Source organism: Phoca vitulina, unplaced genomic scaffold (genome assembly GCF_004348235.1).
Source record: "Phoca vitulina isolate PV1807 unplaced genomic scaffold, GSC_HSeal_1.0 scaffold21, whole genome shotgun sequence".
In the NCBI taxonomy this organism is placed as follows: Eukaryota; Metazoa; Chordata; class Mammalia; order Carnivora; family Phocidae; genus Phoca; species Phoca vitulina.
The window spans coordinates 29,809,501-29,829,036 of NW_022589724.1; the positions used below are offsets into that span (position 1 = coordinate 29,809,501).

Sequence of the window (19,536 nt, forward strand, 5' to 3'; positions counted from 1 at the left end):
GAAAGAAAGAAAGAAAGAAAGAAAGAAAGAAAGAAAGAAAGAAAGAAGAGGAGAGACAAAAAGAAATCTATCAACAAAATAATTGAAGAGAATTTCCCAGGACTGAAGGACACAGGTTCCCAGATTAACCTCAGGTACAATGGAGTAAATTAGACCCATACCAAAGAAATGAGTGAAATTTTATAGTGAAATTTTAGAACCCTGTGAACAAAAGGAAGATCCTACCAACTTCCAGAGAGAGAAAAAAAGGTCACAGACAAAGGATCAGGAATCAGACTGGCATTGGGCTTCTTAATGGCAATTCAAAATTGCAGAGGGAGAGTGACTTTAGTTAATTTCTTGCCCGGGGCACCTGGGTGGCTCAGTCAGTTAAGTGTCTCCCTTTGGGTCAGGTCATGATCCCAGCGTCCTGGGATCGAGCCCCACGCTGGGCTCCCTGCTTGGCAGGAAGCCTGCTTCTCCCTCTGCCACTCACCCCACTCGTGCTGGCTCTCTCTTTCTCTCTCTCAAATAAATAAATTATCTTTCTCTAATTCCTCACCCAACCAAACTACCCAGCAAGTGTGAAGGTAGGTTCAGATGTGCCAAGTCTCAAAAAATTTACCTCCCAGGCAACCTCTCTCGGGAAGCTACTGATGGATGTGCTTGACCAAAAACGAGGTAGTAAACCAAGAAAAAGAAAATTGGGGGATGTGGAGACAATCTCCCTTCGTGGGAGAGAGGCGAAGGGAGTCTTCAGCGATTATTAACTTCAGGAAAGACAATAAGAAAGAAAAGGCAAAAGAACCGTGAAGGAGATCCTTCCAGCACAGCTGGCCCCTGAGGGCCAGTCTTCTGGAAGAACCATACGGCTGTGTGCTCGCACCTCGGTGGCCAGGACCCCCGCCATCCCCGTATGGCCGCGACAGAGACTGGGATACCGAATCCACCTCGTGGGTACCGGCGTGAAGTGTTGTTAGGAGGAGGGGAGGTGCAGTGAACGTGGTGGCTAAGTAACAGTTCCGTCACAGTCACTCCCATCAAGACGACTTTTCACAATGAACACATGGCTCACGGAAGCCTTTAGGAACTGCGTAATCTGGCCCAAAATCATATAAAGCAAAAAGTGCAGGAAGTAAGAGAACAAGAAGAATTCATAAAGATGCAGTATAGGGGTGCCTGGGTGGTGCAGTCGGTTAAGCGTCCGACTCTTGATTTCCACTCAGGTCGCGATCTCAGGATCGTGAGGTCGAGCTCTGCGTCGAGCTCTGCGCTCAGTGTGGAGTCTGCTCCAGATTCTCTCCCTCCTCCCCTCCCCTCCCCACGCATGTGCTCTCGATCTCTAAAAAATAAAATAAAACAGACCCATCTTTTCGAATACCTATTGAAAAATCATCCACAGAATAAAGTTCTATAATTTTTTTTTTTAAATCAGAGGCTGTACTTCAAAAGTTCTCCATACTCTGCACTAAAATAAAAACCTAATAATTAGAGTTGAAATAGACAATGAAATGCCAACTCCCTGGAAACTTAAAAACTCTCCTAAGCCAAATCACAGTTTCTGCAACAATTGACCCCAAACAGCCAGGAGCCACCCGATAACCAGCAGGGTCAGGTCAGGACCAACCAGAGAAAAGCCAAATATGTTCCCCGGGCCGAGCACACAGGGCGCCCCAATTCCAGGTCCGCTGCCCCAGGCTGCAGCCCCGGCAGGACATGCCCGCAGCCGCCCCCTCCAGCCTCTGCCAAACCCAAGCGATGCGGCGACTCCCTCCCCAGAGCAAGCCCTGGCTAAGGCGCCTGTGCTTGTTTTCCTTTGGATCCCCTTCGTTTACCTCCACAACATACACGATGTTGGTGTGCTCTCAAGTTCAAGTTCACAGATGAAGAACAGAATATTCAACAGCCTTAGACACTTGTTTTGGAACTTAGGGAAAAAGTGTTCAGCTCATACTGCATACCCACACGAAAATGACTATCAGATGCACCAAAGTTTCCGATGTACAAAATCAAAGTACGGAAACAATAGAAGGAAGCGCCCGTTGATTGCCTTGGCACAACGATCCCCTGAGGAAGGCAAGGCTGGTTGGACTACGGCTCACAGGTGAGGAGGCTCAGGGCCAGCAAGGTGAGAGCCAGGATCTGAACCCAAGCTCGACTCCTGGTTCACAGGGCAAATGCCGCCGGTGGGTGGGAATGGGGGTGTCTACGAGACCTTCCACTTCAGGAGTTCCTGGGCTTCTTGTAAACCGCACGCTGTCAGATGGACCTTGTCAGCTGAGCCCCTGGGGACAGGGTGCCCAGTGGCAGGGACCTTCCTGGAGGCAGTGTGGGCGGGGCTGTGGCCCCCCTGGAGGGGGACAGCTTACCTGTTGGGCTGGAAGCCCAGGCTGTTCAGCATGTGTGCCTGGTCCAGGTCTTTCGGGAAGCCGTGCAGCACCCACCCTTTCTGAACGCTGTCCTGCTGGCTCAGGCGCTGGCTCAGCACCTTCATGATGATGCTGTCAGGGACTGCAGAGAAGGGAGGGCAAATGGTCACTCTGTCATCCTGGGCACCGCTCCTGACCCAACAGGGGTCTGAGGAACGGCGGCAGTCTGCGGCCCATGGGTTTCCTAACGTCCTTGACTCTGGTTTGAACTGGTGAAGAGTAGGGTTTAGGTGGACGAGGCTGCGGGTGCACAGGTCCCTCCAAGGTCCCAGCAATTGGAGGAACGCGGCTGCCTGAGAAGGGAAAAGCATTGGGTGACCTTGACCTTGATCTTGACCCCTCCCCGACCTTGACAAGATCCCATGCCCATCAGCCGCCAGGGTAGTTCCCAGCCCTCCAGCAATATGGGGACAGTCCCCGTCCCCCCAGGACCCAGTTTTTGCAGCACACCAGGCCCCGAGGGGAAGGTTTAGCTTTCCTCAAATGGGACCGTGTTGGTGCCCTGGGTGCTCTCCGCTAATTTGCAACGCACAGCAACACTTGCTTCCCTCCTTCCTCTAGTTCTCCCCTCCATGGTGTCTAGAATCAAATCTCAAGAATTACAGCTCTAGTTATAACCAGAGACTGCAATACAGTCTCATGGAGGATGAGATATCGAGAAGCCTCTTGTTTACATTACCACAATTGACATTTTCCTGAAATTTATACCTCTCTTCTCAGACTCATTAAATGTCCTATGTTGCTGATGTACTGCGTTTTAGCAATTTGCACTGCATTTCCTGCACTTTGCACTCATTTTTCAAGAAATACTTGGTAAATATTACCAGTGTTTGCTATGGATGTGGCCCCGACAAGCTGGTTTCCTAGAGTTGCAATGAGGGTGTTCGATGGCTTCTCTGGAGAGGCCCTGTCCCCCTCCCACCAGCCACCCACGGGCTGGGCAAGTGGCTCTGGTACACACGTCTGAAACCTTCCCAAAGGTCCCCAGGCCACAGCCACGTGAACACAAGGGTAAGAGCTGCAGAAACAGCTGCCTTCCTCCATGGCCATGATGCGCTGCTTACCCCTCGTCACCAAAGACCATCAACTTTATTCTGAGCGAGTCCCATTTCCCTGAATTTTGTTCTTTCTCACATTTTTCAGCTTTTCTTCACCAGTCTCGAGGAAAGAGCAAAAAAGGGCTTTTGCTCTAATGAGAACATCTGGCTCCCTAACATGAGCGAGAAGTGGATGCAGCTGATCCTGTCTCTTCCCCTCTTACACCTGCTGGGACTCCCCAGTGCTGGGAGAATATGAGCAGTCACCCTCCCCGTGGCCAGCAGCCCCTGCAGTCTCTGACTCCTGCCTCCCTCCCAGTCCTGGTTCTGCCCCAACCCGCTCTGACACTCTGAACTTCAGTCTCTTCTGCAAACTGGGAAGGTGGGTGGGCATGCTCTGGGCAGGCAAGGGGGCTACAGAAGGATCTGTGATACGGCTGCTTTTACAGGCAGTCCTTAGAATGAAACCCAGAAAACTCACCACTTAGTTCCCCTGGATTCCTTTCTCAGAGCAAGTGTGAGCTGAGAGCCTGGCGGTTCAGTGGACTCTGCTTGGCAGCAGTCGACCTCCCTGAACCTCGGTGTCCTCTGTGACACCTGCCTCACTGGCTATTGTGAGGCCAGTAGATGGACTCCTTAAAGATGCCAGATCCATTAGGGGTCTTCCTCTGGGGTGGGGTGGGGTGGGGAGTTATGCTTTTAGTCCCTTCCTAAAGTTTATCCAGATTCCCATCAGATGGCTAGGATGAAGCCTCTGGCAAAAATATGTGACCCTTAAATTTCAAACTTTTCAGATTAAATTTCAAAAATCCAACACCTGAGCTTAAATCTGACTTTAGGAGAGTGCTGTAGGTTTTAAATGGGCTTGCCTGTGGAGAAAGACGTCCCCTAGGTAATGAGCTTGCCGACCAGTGATACCCTGGGTGATTAAGGCCTCAGTTGTGTTGGGGTGAGGGCTGGATTGGGCCAATATTTGTTTCTCCAACAGTCAGGCCCTATTGGAAAGCAAGCTGCGCTCCAGGGAGGCCTGAGCTGCTGACCTGCAGCCTGCTCGGGGCAACAGGGGGCTGCTTGTAAGGCTCAGAGCCCTGGAGATTCACAGAGGGAAGGCCCTGGAAGGTCATCCCCTTGACCTCTCTCATTTCAAAGTTGAGAAACCGAGACCTAAAAAGGCCTTGGCTTAAGAGACCTCCACTGGAGAGAAATGTGACTGGAGGGAAGAATGGAAGACCAGATGGAAACACAAGGAGACTTTTTGTGGGGGTTGGTGGCGGCGGGGGGGTAGTTTGCAAAGATTTCTAGAGGGAATTTCCCAATTTGCATTAAAAGTTAAAACGTAAGGGCACCTGGGTGGCTCAGTCAGTTGAGTGTCTGACTCTCGATTTCAGCTCAGGTCATGATCTCAGGGTCGTGAGATCAAGCCCCGTGTTGGGCGCAGAGTCTGCTTGAGATTCTCTCTCTCCCTCTGCCTCTCCCCCCAACTCACATTCTCTCTCTAAATAAATGAATAAATAAAATCTTTAAAAAAATTTTTTAAAGAAATTTAAAATGTACATGCCTTTCGACCCAGCAGTCGCATTTATAAGAACTCACACCTAAGATCTAATAGCACAGACAGGAAGAGGCATGCGCACGAAGATGTCCATCTCAGTGTCACTTTCAGTGCTGATGATCAGAAACAATGTACAATGTCCGTCAGCAGGAGGCAGGTTAAATAAAGGATGGTACGTCTGTGCAATGGGATACGATGCACCCTTCAACAAACCATTTTACGCATACTGACTTGGAAAGAGGCCTCTGACAGAAGATCAGGGGAAAGAGCAAGTCAGCATACTGTGTGTATGATATGGTCTAATTTAAATATACACAGACACGTGTACACACAGCACACACACACTCCACACAAGAGTGGAGAGGCCCCTCTTACACCCTATGAATCAGACCCGATCTCTCACAGAGCTCAGGACCCTGGAGGCCAGAGAGGCAGGGACCCAAGCCAGTCTTGGGTCAATGAGCTTGCTGACCGGTGATACCCTGGATGGTTAAGGCCTCAGTTGTGTGAGGGTGAGGGCTGGATTTGGCCAATATTTGTTTTGGCCCAGCTGGAAAGGCAGAGGACTCGGGAGACGCAGGAAGTGCTGAGAGCTCCAAGGAGGGGAAGACACGCATTTCCGGGAAGAAGGGGGAATGTACACTGATTACGACTGAGCCCCTCTTTTCAGGAGTCAGGGAAACACAGACCCTCAAGTCAGCACTTCTCAGAAGGGCTCACCATAATTTCAAACCGCTAATTATTGGTGCCTATTTTTTTGCTGTCTATGTCCCCCCCTTCACCCCACCCCCTGAGAGCAGGGACCCCAGTAAAGTCAGGCACGGTGGAGAAAGGGGAGCCCTCTTACACTGCTGGTGGGAATGCAAGCTGGTGCAGCCACTCTGGAAAACAGTGTGGAGGGTCCTCAAAAAGTTAAAAATAGAGCTACCCTATGATCCAGCAATTACACTACTGGGTATTTACCCCAAAGATACAATGTGGTGATCTGAAGGGGTGCCTGCACCCCAATGTTTATAGCAGCAATGTCCACAATAGCCAAACTGTGGAAAGAGTCAAGATGTCCATCAACAGATGAATGGATAAAGAAGATGTGGTATATATACAATGGAATATTACACAGCCATCAAAAAATGAAATCTTACCATTTGTACCCACGTGAATGGAACTAGGGAGTACTATGCTAAGCAAAATAAGTCAATCAGAGAAAGAATTATCATATGATCTCACTCATATGTGTAATTTAAGAAACGAAACAGACGAGCATAGGGGAAGGGAAGGAAAAATAATATAAGACGAAATCAGAGAGGGAGACAAACCGTAAGAGACTCTTAGTCATGGGAAACAAGCTGAGGGTGGCTGGAGGGGAGGGTGGGGCTGGGGTCACTGGGCGACGGGCATGAAGGACGGCCCATGACGCGATGAGCACTGGGTGTTACATGCAACTGATGAGTCACTGAACTCTACCCCTGGAACTAACAATACACTATACGTTAATTGAATTTAAATAAAATAAAATAAAATTTAAAAAATGAATAAAGTCAGGCACTGTGCCAGCACATGGCAGGTACTTAGTAAACTCCGAATGAATAGATGAACGGATGACGATCGCAGGAGTGAGTGGAATGAATAGATGAACGGATGACGATCGCAGGAGTGAGTGGAATGAATAGATGAACGGATGACGATCGCAGCAGTGAGTGGAATGAATAGATGAACGGATGACGATCGCAGCAGTGAGTGAGTGGTACCATTTCCAAAACCAGAAGGCTCTTCGGTCCCTTCCGTGTTTGCTGTGGAATGAGGGATTGTCCTTCAGAGCACAGAACCAGGTCCCAAGGCAAGGGCAGACCACCACAGCCGGCTCTCAGCCACCCCTTTGGGCTACAGCATGACCCACCCACGGATCAAGCAGGCAGTCCCAAGAAGGTGAGCTGGTGTCTGGGCGATTTCAGAATAAAATCCTGTTGGGGGACGTGGAGGGCGGCCTTCCAGGGGGGTTCAGACACAACAAGGTGGCACGAGCTTGGGTGGGTTCATGGGACTGGGATGGGTCCCTGCATCTTCCTTTTTTATTCTCTACTTTTCATGCATGTTTAAAGACTTCCATTTAAAAAGCGGGGTTTTGTTTAAAGAAAATTATTTAAATGCCTACAGGAGGTTGGAATGGCCACTGTGAAAGACTGTCTGAAGGGGACAAAGGATGCAATCTCCCCGGAAGGCCATACATGCCCCCATTAGTGGCTCTCGCTTTGGGGGGACCAGGGTGCTGGAGGGAGCCTGCCCCCCATTACTACACCAGCTCCCTAGAGGCTCTGCCCAGAAGGACCGCAGCAGCAGGCTATTTGCCAGATCAGCCCTTCTCGGGTAATCCGGGAATGTTGCTCAGACCCCCGACTCCCACAAGGCCGGTAGGCTCCGTCCATCCGTCAGTCCGGAGGAGCTTTCGGAGGGTCCCAGTGTGGACAGATCTGCATAACACTAAGGGTGTCCTCTGCAGAGATGACCATGGTACTCCCCCAGCGGGGGCTGGGAAACGCAGCCAGCAGATGAAACAAAACACGGCCGCCTCTGGACACTGCCTCCCAGGCCTCCGGCCTCCCTCTACCTGAGCAGCCTCCCGTGGCTGGGCTGGGCAGGCCCAGGGTGCCTTGGGGCCGGGGGGGGGGGGGGGGGGGGGGGCCGGCCCCCCGCCCCGGGGGGGGGGGGGGGGGGGGGGAAGCCCGCACACCCCGCCTCCAGAGCCTTTCCCGGGCCCACCCCTGCGCCCCAGGGCCCCCGACCTTTGTTTGGCTGCCGCCTTTCTTTTCCTGAAGGCTATCGACTCATTTTCCCAAACCCTCAAGGCCTGACCAGCTGGTTCAGCAAAAATGCAGCTTTTCAGAACAGATCTCGCTGGCTGTGTTCTGCTGAAAGTTTAAAGTCTCCTTGATAATGCGGTCCATTTACCCTTTATCCTCGTCTCAGACAGAGATTTTCAGTGTGGTCTAAAGTCTTTCTCCACTGAGGGAGGCGCCTCAGGCTTGATTTCTGGGCTTGACAGTTAACATCTCACCCTGCCTATAAGCTACTGCCGAGGGCTACCTCTCCAGAAGGTCCTGTCAACCCTAAATTTAGCAAAGTGCAACATATGAATATCCCATTATTTCATAAGGCCACATCACATGGTTTCAGGGTGTGTTTTTTTTTTTTTTTTCTGAAGATCTTCCATAAAAGATGGCAGCTCTCACACTGACCTCGAGGTTATTAAAATCTCAATCCATGTATTCCCTGCCGGCTGTGTGTGCTTGGCACGGGGTTGATGGGGAGCCACGGGCCCAGATGAGCGGCTCCCCGGCCCCGCACGGGTCCTACCGGTCCCCCACCACTCTACTCAGGACACTGGGCCCACCCTCTGTCTTGAAAGGAAGGCATTGTTGTTAAAAACCCAGCCCAGTCAAGCTCCCTCTTGCACATCAATCCGGACAGGAGAAAGTGGCAATTGAGGAGGGGCGCCCATGAGATGCCCGGAAGGATGGACTCCTTCCCCGGCTGGGGGTCTGACGTCTGTCATCCTCAGAGAGCTGCTGAGTGGGAGTCAGGGAGGGCCTGGGCAGAGATTTTCCAGGGGAAACTGGAGCCGAGCAGGGGCAGAAGGGACTGGCTCCAGGCCCTGCTAGGTAGGCGCCCTCCTGCTGCGCCACACTGCCCCCTGCTGTCCGCATCCTTGCATTCCTGCACTCGCTGGCCGGTGAGGGCCTGGACCTGGGACTCGGCTGGAGGAGAGGGCACGAGGGGGCCAGGGCTGCTGGAGGTGACCCTAAAAGGCCAGGGCAAAAAGTGGAGAAAAGAAAGTTGCTCCCTCAGTCAGGGCTTATAAGGAAAAAAGACCTGAGATTGATGGATATGCCCAGAAGAAGCTCTTTACCCTCCCTGCCACCGGGGCAGGAAGAGCTGAGCGCCTCGTCACTCACCCTGCACGCTGCAGACACACACACCCACGCTCAGAGACCCACTTCTGTCTACCACACACACGCCTACACGCACCCTACACACATACACCTACAGAGGCACGCACACTCTCCTACCCATGTACTCACCTACAACGCTCCTGCACGGCCCCCACACCTAGGACACGCCCACACCCACACTAGGTACACACACCCCGTTACACGCACGTTTCCACACACACCTACAGGTACCCCATGCCCAGCACTTACACCCTGTACCCTACACCTGTCTACACCCGGTACATGACACACCACCCACCCTGGCCTACAAACACACCCCACAACCACCCCGTAGCTTCTTTCCCTCTTCAAACCACCCCCCTTGAAATCGAGGTGAAGGTGACATTCAGCCGTCAGCATTCACTGAAGACTCAGAATGTGCTTCTCTTCCCCCTTCCCGACATCCCAACACAGCTCCTGCCTCCTGCTAGCTGCCGAAGGGGGCAGGTGGAGGGGGGAGGTCTTGGAAAGGACCAGGACTGTGAAGGAGAAAGGGCTGCGTTTGTTTCTGGTTTTCGTTTCCAGCTCATACGAAGGCTTGAAAGAAACGGGGCTCCCACCCCCCACACCCATTTCTTGGCCCAGGACGTGGGTCCCTCTAGTCCCTCTAAAGCCCCAAATTACTATCACTGTAATTCAGCAAAACTAAACTACCATTTCCGGGTGACCTTTGTCCCCCACCCACGGTACTGATTCCTGGCGGCCGAGGCCTGCAAGCCCCCCTTGCTGCCACCGCCACACGGAAAATCAGAGCCTCTGAGAAAGACCGGCAGCGCCAACCCCACCAGGACCCGGGCCAGGTTGTCCGTTAGTGATGCCATTTGTTTATTATTTACTGCCACCTGCTGGCCGATCCTGGAAGCTGCGCCCAAAGTGAGCACTTAAAATGATAAACAGGACCTCTCCAAACCCTGCACGGGGAAATGAGGAGAAACCGGATTGTTCGAATTGTTCACACCCTGCAAGTCTTCAGCGGGGAGCAGGCCCAGCGGATAGTTTGCCTCCTTGGGAAACACAGGTCACTTGCTCCGGACAATCTCTTGTCTTGGTGGGCACAAGATGGAACAGACATCTAAGACTATGTTCCCGAAGTCCATATCCTAACATCTACACTGCTTAACAACAGCATTTAAAGTTCTTGGCAGACACTGATGCCAGGAAATAACAGATTTTTTAATATTGGATTTTTTTTTTCAGGTCCGGAGAACTACATTAGCTCTGGGGCTCTTACCAATTAGGAGGATATTGCACACTGCTCATCCCTCGAAGGACGGCTGCCCCCCTTTCTATCACTTTCTATCACTCCCCTCTCTGCCTACTTGGGCGAAAAGCAAAGGCAAGATGGGGGTGCTCACACCCCACGGGTGCATCCTGGCTGAGAGGCAGAGCCTCCCGCAGTGCACACTCAGTTTGTCTACTGAAGTTGTACATGAGGAAAAAAAAGACCATTTAAAAATAGACATTCCTCTATAAATAAATGGTGCTTCACTTAGCAAATTAATAGGACTTTTAGAAAATGCTCACTTAGGCACACTGTGAACCTGTTTTTCTGGGATGGAAAAGATATAGCGGCACATTAACTAACAAGCATGTGAGCTTGGCTCTGTCCTAAGCACGTATTTGTTCGAATATAAGTACTAATTCATGTGATCTTCCTAATAGCCCCATTTCACAGATTAGCAAACTGAAGCCCAGAGAGAAGTAGTAACTTGCCCAAGGCCACGCAGCTAATAGCTGAAGGAGCCCAGATTTAAACCCAGGCAATCTTGCTAAAGCTAGGACATTTGCTCAGTCTCTGTGCTCTCTACCTGCCTCTCAGGGGAAAGAGCAGCGCGGATTCTGCCCTCCACTCTGTGTTTCTCTCGCAGTGTGCCCTTGGGTGAGTCGCTTTACCTCCCAACTGGGGTTTCTTCCTCTTGAAAACAGAATGGGACTCTAAGTTCTCTGAGCTATCTGCAAGCCCCTACGTGGCATGGGAAGACACGCTACCACCCAGCTCCTGAGGATCTAGAAGGCTGTCTACTGCACATAGTCCCAAGAGGCGGCCAATCCTGACAAGCCACAATGCTCACCTCAAGCCTCCCTGAGTGTGGCAGACTAGGGATGCCCACTCCTCCCATTGAGAGGTAGGCTCTAATACTCTCCTCTTGAACTTGGGCTGGTCTTATTGACTAGCCTGATGAACAGAATCAGGTGGAAACTCATTCTGAGACCTCTAAGGCTGGGTCATAAGAAGCCCCATAGCTTACCCCACCCTCCACCCCTACCCTGGACTCCCTGGGATGCTCGTTCCAGGAGAAGCCAGTCAGCACATACGAGGGCTGACCAACCGAAGGCCGCCATGCTGTGAGGAAGCCGAGGCTGGCTGCGTGAAGAGGCTGCGTGGAGACAGATGCCTGACCAGCCCCAGCTGCTCCAAGGGTCCCATTCCAGGCACCAGGCACGGGACTGAGGAATCTGCCTTGGACATACCAGCTCCAGCAGGTGCAGGGAGCAGAACCAAGGAACCAAGCTGACACCAGAGCCGAGACCCAGCCCGGTCAGCTGCAGCCAGTCAAGCCACGCCAACGGAGGTCCAAGTCAGCACCGAGTGGAGTCAAGCCCTGCCTGAAATCCTCATCCACGAAATCAAAAGCACAATAAAAGTCATCATTTTATGCCATTAAATTGTCGGGCAGCTGCCAATAGGTAACTGGAGCACCAGAGGTATGGCCAGCTGGGCCTTCGCCAGGTCCTGGTGCCCAAAGAATACCCAAAACCCACCAAGAGACAGACGTGTGTAGCCACGGATCTTGCTCCTACTACCATTGCCATCACTACTACCACTATTGATATGAATACTGATTAGCTACCATCATTAGTAGTAAGTATCCAGCAGAGACGCAAGTTCATTTCACACAGGCAGCAAACCCACGGCTTTGATGCTGTGGAAAGCTCCCCCTACCGATGAGGGCACCGTGGCTCTGAGTGGCTTGTCCAAGTTCACGCAGCTGGGAAGCCGCAGAGTCTGAACTGGAATCAAGTGGTGGGAGTCCCGAGCCTGAACCCGAGGCGGCTCCCCTGACCATCTGGGAGGGGCCGTGGTGGACCACCTTTCTGGAAGCTGGTCAGCTTGCTGGCTGCCTTCTGTCACCTGCTCTCCCCTTTGTTCCTGCAGACGAATGGGGTCTCACCTAAATGGAAATGCAGGAAGAGAAGTTTCTGGGCACCATGCCATCCAGGGTCAATTGCTGTGTGCTCCCTCATTCATTCATTCGTTCATTTGTTCATTCATTCATTCATTCATTCATAAACGTTAGCTGAGCTCCTACTATGCTGGCACTGGGGATTCAGGAGCAAACCACTGGCCGGGCAGACAGAGCCTGAGCAAAAACACACAGTGTGAGGTGCTGGGGGACAGACACTGGGGTAGGTGAGGGCCATCTTACCTCCCCATCACCCAGGCATGACCAGAAGGCAGGGGCGTGAGACCAGAGTTCTGGCAGTCAAGATCACAGGGGCTAAATCGGATATGCACTCAAGGTCTGAGGTAGGAAGTGAGGAGAAAGGCGTCTCTCCCCTCCCCTGCTGCCTCCCCTGGACCCTCTAGGACAGCAGGTGGGGACAGAACAGGTGGCCACGGGCACTTTCCTTTAGACTCCATACTCTTCCGTCACCTCTCACCTCCCACCCCTCTGCCCCCACCCCACCAATCCCCTCTGTACCCACCACCCTTCCGCCCCCTTCCCAGCACAGCAGGTAGACAGGTGCAGGGCTGAAGGTGTGGGCCTGGCGCTTCCCTCATCTATCACAGCGGTGCCACGCTCCCTGTGGGGACACCTCAGCCTGCCTTCTGGCTGACAAACCCCAGCAAGTCTCATGTCCCCGATCTGTTTGGGGGACGTGGTGACTGTCCTAAGTGTAGGACCCACAGAAGGTCACCGGGGCAGCCTCCCCCTGGACGCCTCAGGCCCCACTCCACCCGAGGAGAAAGAAGCTGGTGTCAGCTCCCCATCGAGCACATTCCGAGAGGGAAAGGGGTCTCTAGCTGCACCTGCCTCTGGGTGAGGGGGGAGCAGGGGGGGAGCAGCCGCCCAGACGGCTGCACTGGGAGACCTCCTGGCTGGAGAAGGCTGGGGCCTCCGGGCCTGGCCTGTCGCAGACGATTTCACAGCTGAGTGGGTTGGAAGCCACCGGGGCTGCCCGTGGAGGGGAAACACTTCCAGAAGCTCTAGTCAGCGTGAGAAGGACACCATGCACCTCTGGGCTCACCTTAGACTTCGCAGAAATGTCTGGGTTTTGTTTCATTGCATTTTGTAATCTGGATGCCCAGCACATAGCAGGCACTGGATGAACACTCAGCCCAGCAAAAACATCTGTGGCTGTCTCTCTGGTGACACAGGTGGGTGGTAGGAACGGCGCTGGACAAGCCCCACCCTTGGTGGGGAGAGAGGTTTCGCTGAAAGGATGCATGAGTGAGTGGGGAGCCCCTCGCTGCCTTAGTTTCCCCACTGGACTGGCCATTGAACAAAAAGCTTTTCAACCTCTCAGTGACAAACCTTTTGATGACACCCTGGCAGAACTTCGTTTTAATAACGTAGAGAGCCAATGCACCCTTCTGCGACGAAAATCTAGTTTGAAAAAACAAGGAGCCGGACCCTCTGGGGGCACGAACCTATTGGTAAACAGGAGCGCTGACCCCCTTTCTGGAACCGTCCTCACCAACGGGCCCTCTGGCCTCTGAATGCCACCGCCACTCTGAGACTTGCTGGTCTGTTGCGCTCTCTCAGCCGTGGCTTCCTCTCAGGCTGAAAAAGGCTCCTACCTAGTTTCCATAAGGAAATCTTTGTAGCAGTCCCAGCGGAGAAGTCAAAAGTTTGACTTGAAAAAAGGAGCTACTTCAAAAGCATTGTCAGACCGAGGTGAGGGTTCCTTTAAAATGCATAAATTACAGGGGGCGCCCATTAATCAACCTATAGGCAGCCCCCCCCCCGTGTGGGAGAGCTCTGGGTGGGGGTGCCGCAGGGACGCGCGGGTCCACATCCGGGGGAGGCGAAGCGAATAAAATACACGCTGAATAAAAGAGTAAATTAATGTGTTTATTACTTACTGCCTGGACCGCATGCATGCAAGCGTGTGTGTGTGTGCGCGTGTGTGTATGTGTGTGTGTAGAAAAATGAAAGAAAAATGTAGAGTTTTTTTTTCAATAATAAAAAGGGAGTTGCACTGCGGGGCCCCTAAAGCTTGTGAAAAATTAAACTCGACGGATTCAAACTGTCCTATTTCCACTTCAAAAGAGATGAGGCACTGAGCTCTTCCCAACTTGTCTTCAAACGCCCAGCACCCTAGAAAGTTTCTTTAAAAAAATAAAGGCTCCTGTTCCCCCAAGCACTGTACCGGTTACTGTACCCACCGTCTCTTCCTCTTCTAATTATACCCCTGTGAGTCTATTAATCAACTGGTAAATTATTTAGAGAGCCGCGCACTGTCTTGAGCCGGTACAAACACGCGGCGCGCAAAGCCCTGCTGCATCCGGGCAGAGGTCCCTCGGGGTCCCGCCTCCGCCCGCCGCCAGCCCAGGCTGCGCCGAGCAAAACAAGCAATCCGGTGCCGCTTACCGACTCAGACGGGAAGATTTACTTTGTCTTTCAACTCGGCAACTCCTTGCAAGTTTGTAACAAAAGAGAAAAGCTGGTCTATTGTCGAATCTTTAGTGTGCATTTAGTGCTGAGAATATTAATTCCCCCTAAAAAGGACGGCAGGCAGCTCGGCGGACCTCTGATCCTTGGCCCCTGGGAGGCAGACGCATGGAAGGCTCTGGAAACGCTCGTGATCATGCCAATTTGGGGCCAGCGTGGCTGGTGTGTGTTACGGGGGCTGCGTTTGCTGTGGCGAGGGCTCGTGGCTGGAAAGGGTGCAAATGAGCCTCGAATTGCCCCCCAAATCTCCTGCCACCGCTCGGGTTCGCTCAGGCCAGGAGGGAGCCTCTCCAGACAGCGGTGTTTAGGAAAGAGGAGGGCGTGCGGGAGGGGGCACAGGGAACACCCGCTAATGATCTGTCTTCCCTGTTACTTTTCCACTGCATAGGGACCGGCACTCTTCGGGGAAAGTTATTACGCCAATTAAACAGCTGTTTTCTTACCTGGAAGTCCGTATACACCTGGCGTGTGCACCAAGGAGTTTGGGCCTTCGGGTAACTGAACTGCTTTAGCTGCTGGGGGTGCCGGCCCGGTGGGTTGGTGACAGAGGTGACGGGACTTAGGAGCCCGCTGTAATTTGGCCGACAGGCCGGGGGGCAGGTGTTGGAAGGCACAGCTCTCTGTTCCTCTCCTGGAGAGCCTCCTAGAGGCTGCCTCAAATGCCTCCACTGGGGACGCGCCCGCACTGGTGGTCCCCTGACCTGACAATCCCAACAACGCAGTTGGGTCAAGGCGAACTCTTGCACATTTAGGGCAAAGACTGAAAGACTTTTTACTTGTTTCGTACCCACGTGAAAGTGACAGGAGCTTCCTGGCAGCTAAGCCCGCATGATTTAAGGCCCAGCCCTGTGTGTCGTGCGCAGCCCAAACTCCCGTTGCCTGTAATGGAGGTTGCCTGCATAAAGAACACGGCGTGCAGAACCCTGGGGAATAAATTTGTTCTGTTCACTGCAGCTAGAGTCGGGATGAGTTTAGGAGGTCAGACCTATATATTTCAAAGTCCGGGACACAGAGGAAGCATCTCCCCAACCTCTGTCCACGGTGCGGTCGCCAAGAGCCTAGGATCAAGAGATTTAGGATGGGCTATGATGGGCCCTGGAGCCCTCTGCCCAGTAAATGTGGAAAGATGGGAAAACAACAGTTATTAATTTTGCTGCTGATTCCAAAGAAGGAGGTGTTGGCAGCACCTGTGAGGATGGAAGAGAACATAACTAAGTCTGCAGAGGTTGCGACTGGGACATAACATCATGAGGCCCCGCAGGGGGGACTAAGAGGAAGTGGCTCGTTGGGGGGAAAGATGACATCTGGATCTATTCTGCTGCGCTGGCGATGGTGGTGACGGTGACCACGAGGGTGGCCGAGATGCACCACCATCACAAAGCTGCGCGTCTCTGGGGCTTGCAGCTCCAAGATGAGCGGAGAGAGGGCAACAGCCCGTGATGGCAGGGTCCCAGTGAGAGCCGGGCAGGAGGGCTGGCTTGCAGGCCAGCAGCCAGGGGCACAGGGCAGAGTCCCCAGCGCGGGAGGTCTGGTACCCAGAAGGGTACTGTCCAGTATGGGGGGGTGGTGAGGTGGGTTTCTGCACTGGGGCAGCTACACGGAGGGATGCTCTGGGGGTGGCGTCGGCCCCAGGGTGATGGGGCCTCTGAGCCCCGACGAGAATCTCTGCCCCTTTAGCTGAGCCTCCTGAACCTTCTGGATTTCACATGTGAAAACACATGCAGGGGAGTGGCCAGGCACTCTTCGTGTTCCCAGGAATGCTGCTGGCACCCAGGGCAGAGATCTCTGAAGCACGCCTAGGCTTCTGAAGACGGACATCCAACAGGCCCCAAGAACAATGGAGGATCATCACTATCTCGCTCTGCTGGAATTCTGCCAATGGGCTACAAGTGTTGCGGGGAGGGGGTGCCTTGTTGCTCTCAGTATGGAGGGGATACCTTCCGAGCCCAGGGCAGCATCTGGGGGAGGAATTCTGCTCCCCTGCCCTTTGCCCCACTCTTCCCCAGAGAGGAGAGTCATTGGTTGGACTGGCCCCATCCCTCCGGCTCCCATCCTCCAGCTGGCTGGCCCTCGCCCCCAGCGGAGTGGGCTGCCCTCCCCATGCCTGCTTCCACTCAGGGTCCTTCCTGGGGAAGGTCTGAGGCCAGTCTCCCCGTCCCCACTGTCAGGGTGTGGCCATTTATCAGGAGGAGGGGTCTCCACTGGCTAGTCCCCAGGCCTGGACTGGGAAGCCATGTCAGGAAGGCCAAGTGTGCCCTCACAGCCCTGCCGTGTTTCCATCTGATGCCCCCAGAGAGGTCCGCCTCCCACTGGTCTCAGAACTCGGGGTGCAGGGAGGTGACCTGCATCCAGGGCCCAGATGGGTGATGGACTTGGCCTCAGGGGGCTTCGGCGGGGCTGCCAACTGCAGTGACTGGCAGATAAGCAAGGCCGTGGTCGGCTAAGCAGAGCCTCAGTGTTCAGTCTGACCTTCCCTTCAAAACCGAGCTGGGTCAGAATCATTTACATTTTCTTCCTGTTTCAGATGGTGGCCAAGCGGGTCCCCGCCAGACCTGGGTGGCTCCGGCAACCCTCCTGTGTGAGCCCCGCGCCGTGGCTGTCTCAGCAGCTTGCACGGCCCACAATGAGACCCCGTTAGTGCCTATGAATGTAAATGCACTCTTTGTTATCCCTGCGAGACCGGGATTAGTGAAACGGCAGAATTTATTGCTTCTGTTAGAAGATACGGTAGTGGTTGCTGTTGTGTCTTTAATTTTGTGGGCAGTGCGGAAGCACAGAGGGCCAAGTCAACAGCAGGGCGCAGAGGAGACAATGGAGAGCAGAGCCCAGCTTTACAGGGACCGGTGCCCCCAGGCTCCTTTGGAGTCACCAAAGAACCCAAAGCAGAAACCAGTTCCGCCTCTTGCCCACCACTGGAAAGACCCTGGGGTTTATTTTCAGCAGTCGGGGGAGCAAGGGATCTGAAGGTGCCCCTGTGCTGCTGACTGTGGGGACAGAGGAAGGGGCTCTGGGAGCTGGAGGGGGCAACGAAGCAGACGCTCCCCAGAGCCTCCGGAGGGCGCGCGCACACCTGGAACCCACATCTGGGGGCCAGGGCTTCCGACCTCCAGAACGGTCAGGTAACAAACAGGTGCTGTTTCAACCACTGAGTTTGTTGCAGCAGCGACATAAAACGAGAGGTGGCAGGGACACGGAGGACAGCGTCCGGCGCACCAGGCAGGGACGGCTCTCCCCCTGCGCTCCATCGACCCTACGGCGTCAGGGCTATTCGCGAGCCTGTGCAGGTACCAGGGGACTCATTACGGTGTTTCTGAGGGAGTGCAAATTTGGAAACCACCTAAATGCTTACTTTTGGTAACTCCTTATTTTGAAAAAAAGCCAAAAGGACAGAAAAGCTGCAAGAAGAGCCAGAGCTCCCGCGTGCCCTTGCCCGAGATCCACCAACCGTGAGCGCGGCCTCATCTGTCCGGTCACGGTCTTTCTCTCTGAACCATTACGTGCTTGTTAGTGGGGAGTTAAATTGTCCTCCAGTCTGTGCAGAGGACGATTTTGCAGTAAAAATTAAAATGATATAAATCTGTGAACTTATTATATTCACCCACTTATTCCACAAATGTTCCTTAGGGTGCCAAGAACCAGCGGCGCCCACGCCCATGAATGGGGAGTGGCATCGCGGGAAGGAGACAGCTCGGGTGTGCTTGGGCACCAGGACTCTCCAACAGCGCGCCTCCCAGGCCCCGGGTGTGCGCACCACGTCCCGCCCTGTGGGAACCTGCCCGGGAACCTAGGGACTCCCATCCCCATCTCACCACAGAGAGGCCTCAGGCTCTGACAAGGGCTGCGTGGCTCACGGGGGCAGCTCCGGGATCCGAACCAGACAGGGGGGCACCGAAGCGCACACTGGCTTTCGATCCTGCCTGGAGCTTCCTGCTTCTACTGCCTTCGATTTATACCCTCGTGATGGAGGGATGAACAGACTCACTCGTCCACCTGCCTCTATGCAGATCACCGTGTCCAAAGGAGCTGACCCCACCTCACCTGAACCTCATGCTGGGGGAATGGAGCGTCTTAAAGGGGGCTTGGGAGAGCCAAGCCAGGTCACGGTCCCAGGGGGCCCTCAGCTGATGGGTTAGGAGTAAGCTGCCTGTTCTCGGGCGCATCCCCCAAACTGCTCTACCCAGAAAATGGCAGAAGACAACCAACAAGCCCTCTGCTGGGAGCGTGTCCTCATCAAGGCATGCATCGTCTCCACAGGGCAGCTTTTGTTCTGGGTTTTCTCCACAAGGACACGTTCCCAGCAGACTTGGTGACTGCACAGGGGAGCGACAATGCTTTAGGCAGCAGAGGAAGATGAGGGTGTGTGCGGTGCACTGCCCACGGAGGAAACGCCACGTCCAGAGGGGCTCAGATGTGAACTGGCCATGCGGCCTCAGCAGCCTGGCCCCTTCTCCATGGCTCATGTGTGGACTCAGGAAATTGACCTAGAATGATCTCACGGGCGCCCTTCCTGGGGTTGACAGAGAACTCTTTCAGACAGTAGATCACAGAGGGGCCTGAAAGGATGATGTGGCCCCGCCTCCCTCCTCCAAGCCCCTGAGGACCAGTGGCCACTCAACCCTGGTATCTGCAAAGCTGTCTGAACTTTCTGGCTCTTGACTTCTGCCTAAATCAGAATACTGGCCCACAGTAATTTTGTGTGCCCAATGATCAAGGACGTGGGCAGCTGTGTGACCTCTCCTGGCTCTCAATTTTAAGAGTTCTCAGTTACGAAAAGCATACATTCTTGAGAAACAGAAATATCCCCAACCTCCAGGGATAACACACCATGGCTACACCCCCCCCCCCCCCCCCCCCCCCCCCCCCCCCCCCCCCCCC

At 53.7% G+C, this 19,536-nt stretch overlaps 1 protein-coding gene across 3 annotated transcripts in view; it reads right to left on the minus strand.

Moving 5' to 3' along the window:
* AK8 (adenylate kinase 8) overlaps positions 1 to 19,536 on the minus strand; it is a 116,474-nt gene that overhangs the window by 43,177 nt on the left and 53,761 nt on the right. For all 3 annotated transcript variants that reach the window (XM_032419071.1, XM_032419072.1, XM_032419073.1), the window contains exon 11: positions 2,349 to 2,490. In XM_032419071.1, the coding sequence (XP_032274962.1) occupies positions 2,349 to 2,490 (142 nt within the window). The remainder of the gene's footprint in view (positions 1 to 2,348; positions 2,491 to 19,536) is intronic.